Source organism: Sipha flava, unplaced genomic scaffold, assembly GCF_003268045.1.
Source record: "Sipha flava isolate LNK unplaced genomic scaffold, YSA_version1 333_pilon_pilon, whole genome shotgun sequence".
NCBI classification, from domain to species: domain Eukaryota; kingdom Metazoa; phylum Arthropoda; class Insecta; order Hemiptera; family Aphididae; genus Sipha; species Sipha flava.
In genome coordinates, this window is record NW_020273024.1 from 712,257 (window position 1) to 725,333 (window position 13,077).

At 28.8% G+C, this 13,077-nt stretch overlaps 1 protein-coding gene across 1 annotated transcript; it reads right to left on the reverse strand.

Moving 5' to 3' along the window:
• Positions 1 to 4,417: 4,417 nt before the first annotated feature.
• Positions 4,418 to 12,861, reverse strand: LOC112687145. The gene is made up of 7 exons (XM_025559707.1): positions 11,716 to 12,861; positions 11,029 to 11,418; positions 6,032 to 6,355; positions 5,636 to 5,747; positions 5,493 to 5,561; positions 5,073 to 5,162; positions 4,418 to 4,508 (listed from the first exon to the last, which is right to left on the reverse strand). The coding sequence occupies exons 1-7, from the start codon at positions 11,724 to 11,726 to the stop codon at positions 4,446 to 4,448; spliced, it is 1,059 nt and encodes a 352-aa protein (XP_025415492.1). The 5' UTR covers positions 11,727 to 12,861; the 3' UTR covers positions 4,418 to 4,445.
• Positions 12,862 to 13,077: the final 216 nt, after the last annotated feature.

Consider the following 13,077-nt stretch of genomic DNA (forward strand, 5'->3'; position numbering starts at 1 on the left):
AAAAATACATCATTTTTAATCAAACCATAACAGTTCCATAATTTTATCGAAAACTTTGGGGATCTTCGTTGCTTGTTACGACTAATATGACCTATCCATGTGTCTTCAAAATAGTCTAAGAGAGGTGTCAATATTGTTTCATGTTCTTCATAAAAATCAGTTTGTAATAGGTCTTCGAATGCAGTAATAACAGACTCTGGTGGAACATATGCTAATGCATTTAACATTTTAATATTTAATGCAAACTCGGAATTTTTATCGTATTTTACGGCAAGTCCTGTGTTTTGAATATATTTCCATATAGATTGACAAAAGTGGAAAAAACATCCATTTATTTCCATTTGAGGAAATACTGCATTTATTATAGCTTGTTCGTAATCTAGCATTATAGAAATTGGATTTAATTCTGGTCTTAACTCTAGGAATTTTTCAAATAAACGTAAGTATATTTCTTCAGTTTTATTTGGAAGGAGTGCAAGAACGGATGGCAAAACATTACTATATTGTACAACGTGAATTATATATAGCTGGTAGAAAATGGTAGGTGACGATGAAAAAGTACCATCAATATACAAATGTTCACAATCAACCATCATATCAAGATTTTCCGTAGTTGAAAAAATTAATATGCGTGGAATTTCTTGATTTTGTGAGTAACTATCATATAATAAAAATGGTTTACTATCTAATGTTGCTGTAAACTCGGGTGGAATGATTAACTCCTTCAATGAAGCTGGAATTTCTGGTGCCATTAATTCTTTTTGGCGAATTCGTTGAACCGTTTTTTTCATTGAATCCACTGCTGGTAATTGACCAGCAACCGCTTCAGTAACCTAAAATAATTGAAAATATATATATATATACATATATATATATATGTAGGTACGTATTAACTATAAATTAACACGTATATTATACCTTGATATTAAATTTATATTATATTTACCTGTAAAGATACTGCACCTAAAACTGCTTGAGTACTAAGTTCAGTATGTTTTGCCGTTGTTTTTAAAAACTGCATTGCTTTTCTTTCGCTTCAATTTTTGAAATATCTGGTGTATGGTTGTGCTCTTTCTCACATTCTTTAATAATTTGACCATTCATCAAATTAATACGACTACGACAATTTTTCGAATTGCATTCGATACATTGCCAACTATTGTTTTTGTCAAATCTGTTTAAATATCCATTATAGCACAGAAGGTCGAGACCTTTTTGACTTTTAATAATTTCCATTTTATTATCAAAATTATAATGTTTTATAGAATAAAATGAATAGTTTTCAGTATGCACGTGTGAAAATATGACATCAACTACCTTGTGAAGTTATCCAGTGATAAGAGCCTACATTTACTGCTGCGTTACCGTCGTCGGAATTTTATTCTTTTAATAACACCGTATCGATAACATTATCTGATTATTATCAAACATAAAGATTTATCTGACGGGTTATATAGGTATTCACAGACACTGCGAACAAATTCATTTCTAATTCCGTAATTTAGTGTACAGCAGTTCTGCACTAAACTTTTACTCAGTATAATATAATATTATATTAAAGCGCTCAATTGTCTCAGCGCTTAATTGTCGCAGCGCCCAATTTTCGCCGCGCTCAATTGTCGAAATACCGATGGAAACTACTATAATATATTAATGATGATTCAGGGTTTTACTCGCGTAGCGAGATTTTAGGTTCACATACAGCATAATCCCATTTGCAATAGTATTAAGGTTTATATAAAAACTAGTTTAGACTTATACTAAAATTTTCATTGGGGCAAAGCCCCATCCCCCGAAAAGTGACACGCAGTAGCACTCGAGCTTATGAGTGGAGCCGGAAAAAAAAATGCGAAAAATTTTCATTACGATAAGAAATCTAAACTAGATACAAAATATCGTTCTCCTTTATATTAATAATTTAATAATTATTGACAAAAATTGTACGTTATTATTTTATTATTTTAAATTTATTATATAAAATTTTGTTTTGGTCGAAAAGAGAATCGGCCTATTTTAAATTTGGTCGAAAAGTGAATCGGCCGAAAAGGGAAGAGAAGGGTACGTTTTTGATCGTTAACGGCCAAGTCCATTGATTATAATTCAAACTTGTAACTTATTTACCTACTTTTTGGACTGTTGACAAAAAAACGCAAATGCATATAAATCCAGGGCTGGAACCCGATTGAGCACGAATGATCTTTTTTGTAACTCGATTGAGCACGGTTACAATCAAACAATAGGATCCAAAAAAAAACCCAAAAATCACACGATTGAACACAAAAATGAGTGCGACGTTGCCGCTTTGTACCGTAGAATATTTCAATAATTCATTATTTTTTCTAATCCCAATAAACCTATACTTGAAAGCTCCGACATTAGCTAATTCTGTGCTTCTCTCGGATAAAATAATTTTTATTTCATTATTTTCCATTTCAATTTTCAAAATACACGTTATTTAGGAATACATCACGAGCACACGAGACAACAGAACAGACTGGCTATTACTTACAGCGTAGGTATATACAATAACAGTGCAATCGTTGTAGATAAAATTCTGGTTTCCTATCTATCAAAGTTATTTTAAACTTCCGTGGTACCCATCAATCGATAGCGAAATTTTTTTGACTAATATTTAGTTAAATTCCTATTAGCATTGATTATAAATACTAGTATTTATAATCAATGCTATTAGTAATCTACAATACAGACTAGTAAAAATCTGATAACGTTATACACAATATTTTTTTTTCCGTGTCAATCAGGTCGTCAAAAAGGTCAGCCGATCACGACCTTGTTCAATCGGATATCACGGAAATCCGGGCCCTAATTAATTATCAATATTAAATTATGTGTAACTTCTGTATTTACTAATACAAACATACATTTTAAATACCTCCATCATATATTATATATTATAATAAAATATTTATGCATTTTTGTACACACTTACGAAATGTAAATTTGAATTAATTATTAAGTACATTATTGACATTCCCATACGTTGAGAATAAAAATGCATATTCCAGGTTTGAAGTATTGAATGTACAAAATTGCTTCAATATACTTAAATTGTACACAATATAAAAAAATATATTATACTGTATCCAATATGAGAGTACAATCAAGCAATTAAAATTATAAAATATAAAACTAGTGGCTCACTTAGAAACATTAGAAACACGAAGGCAAAAGTTGAAGAGAATATTATTTTAAATATTTGTAGCGATTCTCAAAAAACCTGCATGTATAGTTCTAGCAGCAAAACAAGAATAAATTAGTGTTGTTTTATCGTCTAGACCTATTGTAACATTATTACGAATATTTATAAAATATAAAAAAATATACTGATAATTTCTGTCAGATAAGGCCAACCGCGATTGTAAGGATGTATATATGCGTGCAATATGTGCTATTATGGTTCATTTTAGTTTAAATATTTATTTTTCTAATAAATTATTATATTTTAAAATGGAAAGCATTATAATAATATTGGTTAATCGTTTTATATATTTAATTTTTTTGAGTAGCCAACACTGTTATAGTGTTATATATAGTATGTAAATAATAAAATAAAAATATCTGCAGAGAGGAAGATCTATCGGGATTTGTCCGGTATCTTGATGAGCCTATCTGCTCTAGGACCTATGAAAGATTAAGATCCATAAAATAAAATTATATTAATATATTATACAATTATTATTTTATAAGAATATTATTGTTTTAGATATTATTAGAAATAACATAGTGATGTGTTTTTTTTTTATGAAAACGGTTAAAATAAAAATGTATTAATTTCCAATCAATTTTATTTACAGAGCTTATTCATTCTATTGTATCCAGCAGTCCCACGCAAATTTACTAGTACTTTACATTTTATCTTAATTTTTATTTTTAAATATTAGCTTGCCTAAATTCATTGTAATTTTCTATGGTTGTTTATAAATCATCTAACAATAAATTTAATTTTTATTAAATGTGTCAACTGGTAATACATTGTTGAAAAATTATTAAAAATGTTATTAATTGTATGGATACATTAAATGACCTTGATTGGTTTAAGTTGAAAAAACTATACTTACCAACATTTTGTAAACTTGGGTGCATTTTTTATCATATTTGTATATTATTGTGATGATTGAAGGGCCCCCGAATTAATTTGCCTTAGACATTAAAAATCCTTAGGACGTCTCTGTCTATATATATTGTATTGAACATCCAATTATTTGCTCATAGGGTATTGATCTTAGAAATATCATACACTTGGTTTATATTATATGTATTGGTAAAATACACCAATATTTCATAAAACGCAATCGTGTTACACCCAATGAAAATCAAATCAATTTAGTGAATATAGATAATATAATAATAGATATAATATATTCAATATTATATAATAATAAGTTCTAGTGACGAATACTGATAAAATAATAAACAATTTTTTTTTAAAATCGATTGTGCAAAAAAGATACTACTAGTACAAGATACGCCACAATCGAACCACATACCTGTAAACACAAAAACAATAATTTAAATAGTAAAAACACAAACTTTGCTTATGAATCAAAATGTATGTATTATATTAAGTGATAACAAGTATTTAAATATATACATAGGCGTGCGCAGACTTCAACTTCCGGTCGATGCTAAATACAATTAGTGCCCCAATACTTAAACAGTACTCCTAATTTTTTTCTAACACTTCAACATAGTAGATTCTATTGTAAATTAAAAGTAATGTAGTATTTATATCTATACATAGAATCAAGTATTATATTGCTAATTTTTAGACATATATTTTTGAAGTTAAAAGTAAAACTTTAAATCCTTTAAAACCAAATGATATAAATACAATTAATTGATTTCCACGAAAATATTAAAAAATATATAGACATTTTACTATGGTTAGTTTAAATTTTACTGTGCCCCCAAAAAAATTTCGATCAAGCCGGGGCTCGCCCCGTGCGCACGCCTATGAATATATATATAGGTACTCGTTCATACATTATAGTGAATAATATAATTGAAATATTTTTAATGATATTCGTTATAGAATAATCATTATAACTTACGGAGTATAAAAACTTCTTATCCACATTATAACAATGATTCGCTGTTATAGTTATTTCAGTAGCATTCAGTTCGTTTAAAAATAAATAAAGCTGAAATACAGTCATTATTAATTTAATTTTCAAGGTTTGTAATTACCAAATCTCGAAATATATACAATTAACTTATGGAACGTGTTTCATTTATTTTTTTTTTTAATTATAATAAAAAGTAAGATTGTTGCATATTATTCAAAACGTCGCAAGACGTCACCTGTTCGGCTTATGACTGAACATATACCACGAATATTAATTGTGTTAAATATTTAAATGCAAAATAATATGTATGTATATAATTTGTAATCATTAATTTATGGTAAACGGATTAAACGTTTACTTGACTCAGAGAAAATTATAATCAAATAATTACATTTAAAAAATTACCTGTTCTTTTGTTTGAAGTTTTAAGAAATTCATTCTATTTCGTAAAATGTAATAAAATGTAAAAACGCTCTAAAAAAATAAATGAAAAAAATAAGACAATATTTATTCAGCTATCAGAATAAACAACTTAAGAAAATGCATACCTTATTGTGCAAGTAAGAACTTGACTCGATAAGATAAACAAAAACTAAAAATAACCTTGTCATACGTATGATTCGAACAATAATTTTTAAGTCCAATAAACTGTGAAAAAAACTAAAAAATAACTCTTATTTAAAATAAATATTAAGCTATTAACTATACTTCATAATTAAGTTATAAGTAATACGCTCTGTATACAGTGTAAACATTATTAAGAAAAATACAGTATACTAAATACCGAAGTATACATTATAATTGTTATAATAATAAATAATAGAAAAGCAAGTTCTGTATAATTTTTAGGGACTCATCATTTTTTTATGAATCCTTAAAAACTAATTTTTCAAATCAATACTGTGTGTAGATATTTACACTAATATTTAAATTACATTACTTACTCGTCGCTTTCCATACTCGACAACAAATTTCTCACAAATTTAAACAACACCAACAACACGTACAACTGATAGCACGACAAATGGATGATTAAATCTATATTGTAGTGCGAGTTAAATTTTTTGCAAAACACGTACAACGCGAGATTTCGTTGTCGAGCTTGATGGATTCGTTCCAAATCGTCGATCAGACCAGACTTAACGTAGGCATTCAAATCACTGTACAACTGACCGATAATATGGAACGTATGTATCAATTGCAATTCGAATCCAACGAATGCATAGATCGAAAGGAGATCCAAGTTCATTTCCTTGTTTGTCATCCATCTGAATTTAAATGACATTTTGTTAGCAGTTTATTGACAAATTGCAAATCCGATTTAAACACGATCAAGTAACAAAAAAAAGAAATTTGAAGATTAGCGATTTTTTTATAACCACTAACCTTTAAAACTTTTTTCGCGTGTTTAGTATGTAACTGAACTAAGTCTAAAAACTTGAAGGAAAATATTTCCAAAAACATGATCAACATTTTGGTTTAATATTATGTTACAATTTACATATTATGATATCATTTATAATTTTAAACGGAGCATAGCAAAAATTTGTTTAAAACTTGGTTTTAGTTAACCATCTATAAAAACTAAATATTATGATTATAACTAAAGTAGGTAATTACTTAAATCATCATGTAAAATCGTGTTTCTGTAATGATCCATATATACACTAAACTAAGTTATTATAGTATTTAGTTACGAAGGTAGGCGTTCATTGAGGGAAGTCAAGAAGACTCTTTTTGGAAATTAAAATAAACTTAATATTTAATAAATATCATTATTAATGTTTATATGAACTAAGTATAAAAATACACTATTTTTTTTATTTTTTTTTTTTTTGTTTATTCGGCTCCATAACTTGACATATACATTTTTCTCTTTAATATAAACAAAATAACGAGTACCTAAATCGAAATTTTTTTAAATTAAAAAATAAGGACCATCCTTACATAGTATTTACATAAACGACCATGGTTACGGACATTACTGTATATGGTTCCATAAAAATTGAGGGATTGAAAGCAAAACTAATATAATTTTAAGGCACTTATTATTTCCCTTAAGACCGCTTTTAAATATTCACATAAAAGGCTGTGTGCACTAAAAATAAAATTAAATAATCACACTACAGAGCTCCGCAAAATATATTCCCGACACCTGTCTCCCCAATCAAGAAACCCTAGCGCTATTAATACGTGTATGCATCAAAGTACACGTATAAATAATAAATATAAAATAATATAAAAGTAAATGTAACATACTATAAATATCTATTATTATTATAGTTAAATACTTTCAAATTTGTAGCATTTTAATGATGTGTTCAAGTATTACAGTGGCCGTCAGTATTTTTCAATGTAGTGTAACGATCTTCTGTCTACACATATTTTATATATTATATAACTGCAGAAACGTCAAACAAAATCAAATTATTTGTAGCAACTAGGAAGTATAATTGACATACACAACTATTGACAGAAACATTAAATTTTATTTTAACTACTTGGGCCACAATAAAAACGTGTTTTTCGTGGAGTAGCTTGGGAAACATTCAAAAGGGCAAGTACCTTTTCCGCCAAAAATCCGGTTCCATGATTTACGCACAGCCCTATATCACCAGAAACGAAAAAGGTATGATTCCCGTTTCCGCCAAAATTTATTTTTGTGATAAGACGTTTGGGAACCATGTACAATTGTTACATATTCTTTCATTATAAATTTTAATACAAGTAGACAATAATAATATATTAGTCGAATATAGGTACAATTATATTAGAGTTTTTAAAGTATTACATAATTTCATATTATAATATGTCCATTATATTTAACTACAGTAGAACCCGCTTAAGACGCTCTCCAAAGGACCAGTTAAAAATAGTGTCTTAAGTGGGAAATCGTATTATGCAGAAACAAAATAATGATGTTGTCAAAATCAAGGGAGTCGTGAAAATGAGCGTATTAGCCGAGAAATCGTCCTAAACGAGAGCGTCTTAAACGGGTTCTACTGTATTTATAAATTAAAAAACAAGGATAGGCCAAACATTACCTCGATAGAGTTTTGAAAAAACACATATCTTCATAAATAAATATATTTATTTTATTTCTAAATAAAAAACGTATCTTTCGTTGCAAGTACATTTTCTTTTTCAAAAATATTGGCCCGACAATTTTTCATAAAACATCTCCACCGAGTTACATTTATTTGTGACGTATAACCAAAAACATATTTAAACCCATCACAACTCTACATTGTTTTACCTCTTTTACTTACAACAAATTCCATTTTAAAAACGGTAAGTAAGTAAGAACGTTTAAGTGTTCTGGTGACAAGAAGAACAGATATTGAATGGAAATATAATAATTTAACATTTATCAGATAATTATTGTCTGCGAATTATAAATAAACTATGATGCAGTATATCGAACAATGTACCATTATTATCGACAATTATCAGTGTATATATTACAAACGTCTTTTACACTACAATAACATATATTCAATATTGCTTAAAAATTAAAACCAATGGCTTCCAAACTTTTTTGGTGGGAATAGCTTTTGGCGGAAACGGGAATCGTACCTTTTTCGTTTTTAACGGAAAAGAACTACGGCGGAAACGGGAAAATCCCATTCAAAACAACTAAGGCCGGTGACACACATGAGAAATTTGTTTCATAAGATTTGTTTCGTGAAACAAGAAATTTATTTCGTTACTTGAAAACGCGTGTATTTAAATGGAGCAACACACACTGTTGTTTCCGAAACGTTATCGCAAAAATATTTTGTAAACAAGTTTCATGAAACCAAACGTGTTTGGTTTCATGTATAATTGTTTCGTCGTTTCACTATCAACTCCCGCGCAGTTAACGACGTAAATAGGTATGTACAAATATGATAATTTATAATTATTTATATTGTTTATGTTTATTTATATTGTTTATATTGATTATGATTATGTGATAGTATTAACTACCTTTTTAAACTATCTTCTATATTATATAGGATCAGAAAAAGTACAAATATCAATAGGTAATAATACAAATTTAAAAAAAAAATAATGCAAAAGTTTAATACCTATTGGTTTTGGTCAAATATTCATAGCTCAAAAATTAAATAATTTAGGATTTAAATTTCGATATAATCATTATTATATTATTATAATACTAAAAAAAAACCTTGTCAAATAGTTATTTAATATTCAATACTGCGAAATGGTAATGGTTCAGAGCTTGACATCGTGGGGTAACTGATAATATTATATTGTCTTTATCGTGTGTTTTAAATTTTTTTTTAATCATCTTCTTCTCTCGATTTAACCACCATTGCAGAACAATAATGTCATCATCGGACGACATCTTTAGACCAACTAAAATGAACTGAGTGAACTAAATGGTGGGTAGGTAAAATAAATATTTATGAAACAAATTTGTTCTGTGTGTATTGACCATGAAATATGTTTCGTGTGATTCATTGTAAGAAACAAATCTTATGAAACAAATTTCTCATGTGTGTCACCGGCCTAAACTTTTGATTGAAGGGAGCAAAAGTATTGGCCGACCTATAAAACTAGAAAATAAAAAGGACTAGCTTCCCTCGCACGTTCAGGGACGGAGTGGTCCATCTGGAAATCTGGAATTTTCCAGATGGGCTGGTACTGACAGGGAATTTTGTGGGCCGGTTAGCGACAACAATTAAAAATTAAAAAAACATTTTTAAATAACAATATAAGTATAATTGGCAATCAATTGTTCAACATTTCAAACAATATTTAATATAATAAAATATAATATATAATAATAATAATATAATAAATAAAAATAAATAAATAAGTAAGTAATTGTTATACATTGTAATAAGTAAATTATTATTTATTATTTAAAATAATTAATAAAAATTAAAAATTATCCAGTACTCATTGCAATTTTGTTTTATTTAAAATAGATCAAGCTGCAGGCAATAATAATACAATAGAATCAAATCAAGAAGCTCCTGATGATATTATTTTGAATGTTGAAAAAAGTTTACCGTTGATGTATATAACAAAATATTCTGTTATACAATTATAATAAGTATGGAAAACGGATTTACAAATAATAAAGAAATACTTGTTGATTTAACATTATTATCACCTATTAATTTTGATTCATATTTACAAATGGATAACCCAAAAATGCTTTCACTAAATTAGCTACAAAATTAAAACCATTATTAATACAAAAGGTATTAATTTCGGTAGCAGCCGAAAGAAGTTTTTCAACGATGAGGAGAATCAAGACATATTCAAGGACATCTATAACAAATACGCGTCTTCGTAATTTGGCATTGTTATTAATTTAATGGGAATTCAGTCGGGAGTTATTGCGAATCCTACAAAGATTATTGACAAGTTTGCCAAACTGAAAAACAGGAGAATTCAATTTACTAAATAATTATTATAAAAAGTTATTTTAAAAGTATATATTATACATATGACTGCAAAATAGTAAGTACGATTTAAAAATAAATTAAAGTTTCTCTTAAAAAAAAATCATGTATCAAATTATTCTTATAACCGAGCCCATCCTGAATTTTTACCCAAGACACGCCCCTGCCTACCTAAACTACTTAAATAAATTTACTACATAAATATGTAGTGAAGTATAATATACAACAGTTGTAGGTGTTTAATTTTTTATATATACATATATCATACACTAACTGATGTGAAACGTGTTTTAAAACCTAAAAAATTTGATACTTATAAATAAGACGTGCAACAAAAATAAATCCTAGGAAGGGACCCAATATAATTACCGCGCACGGGCCTCCTATTTTGTAGTTTCGGCACTGTCACCTCGTATGCCCTCCTCTCTAACGACCTCCCTCCCCACTATCTTGAGCCCTACGAACGCTATCAAATCCAGAGATCGCCGTGGTCAAATTGTTTGTTCCGAACGTACGTATACCTTTCCACGTTGTCGCCGACGAACTCAAGGAACACCGCCCCGGTGCTGGCGTAGACGACCACGGCATAAGACGTCCGTACCGAGACGTCGATCGGCCATTCGGACAAGCTGTTGTAGCACTGGGCCGTGTCGCTGGCCAATGCGATTCGCCTCACCAGCACGACCAGTTGTCCGAACCCGTTCATGCTCAGCACGATGGCTGAGACTGCCGACGTTTTCTTGATGACGCCGAAAAACAGCATAACCAGGTACCTGTGAACATGGAACCCCACGAGCGCGACGTGCACGAAGGCGATCGACAGGCCGAGTCTGGACGTCACGAACGTTCCTCTCTTCGGGTCGTACGCGACGGGAAACGCGCCCATCCAGTTGAACAGCCAAAACGGAGTCCTGAGGCAAGCGCAGAGCACTGATTAACGACCAGCAGAGTACAACACCGGCCACGACGCGCCCGAGACGTGGATCGGTTGATCATTTCTATTAACCACCCCCCTCCCCCAAATAGGTTCCGATCGCTCTAATTGTTCTACGATTACATGTAGCCGCATAACGAAATCAGTTACCCGTCAAAAAGTGAATGATCGCGGGCCACGCCAAATTACGATTTTAAATTTTAAAACAACCTTTAAAAATCATATTCGACGATACAAGTGCAATAAAAATGAGCAATTAATGAAAAAACTTAACTGTAATTTCATAACGGTAGGGAGAGAAAAAAGGCAAACACTGTAATGTAAGGGCACGGTTTATTTCAATATTTCAAAAACATTAGTATTGTAGTGTTGAAATTAAACAACAAAATAACATGGGTAAGGAAACGTTTTTTTTTAACACAAACAGGTACATTAACACATTGTAAATAATTTAACAGTTAAAAAATAATCATTGGGTGGTAACTATTGTCTATTGAACAATTACATTTTTGACAATTATTTCGACTATTGTACCTATTACCTATACATATAAAAAACTATAAAAGCTAACATATTAAGAATGGAGGGTACAATAAATAATTTGGGCTGAATGTTGTTATGGTTAGGTTCTAATGCTAAGTAAATTATGACTAATTGTAAATAATCAATTACTGTTTTCAATGACACAGTTATATAATGATAGTTTTTAACAAAGCAACAAAAAAGTTTTAAATGGCAACTTAATAAAAAATATAACCACACCTCGATACCATAAGAAATAATTATACATTTATATTGAACAGTCTTTTAATTTTAATCCTTAACTTAGTTACAAATCCCACACAATAATCAAAATAATACACAGAATGTGTTACTAATTACAAGGATATAATGAATAGTATTTCAACTTTACATAGACAGTAAAAAAAGTTTAAAAAAGTCAGTTAATTCAGAACTGCATTCCTATTTTTATTTCCCTGTTTTAACACATTTGACACAATCAAAAATAAGTTAAAAACAAATAAATTAATCATTGCCATCATGAATTTTACAATACACTGTACAATACACTTTTTAATAATTGTGTTGTAATAGACTAGAAAAATCCCAAGTATCTCTGATGTAATATACAATGGTACAATACATAAGCATAAAAAATAAATAATACTCAACAAATACAAAAATTGTAATACAATTTTCTAAAACATATCCTGACCAATCAGAAATAACACACAGACAAGTTTAAATGAAACATTAACATATTATATAAATAACAAACGTTTACCTAAGGAAAGCATAACACAACTCATTAAAAAATTATAATTATAATAAAATAAATAATTGATCTTACTTTTTAAAAGTAAAAAAATTGTCAACCAATGTTAATTGTAAGAATGAATAAAAGTACATTATCATTGATGTTTTTTATAAACAAACCTATAATACAATATCAATAAGCTATAGTAAATGCTTAAATTTTTTTTAAAAATATATGATCTAGATTTGTTCCAAGTCGTAAAATAAATTAATTAAATAACATAAACATAATAAAATTATTTTAATTCTAAACCATATTTTATGATATAATTAATCAGATACTAGCGACATATTTTAATATTAATTTTTTCAAACAATT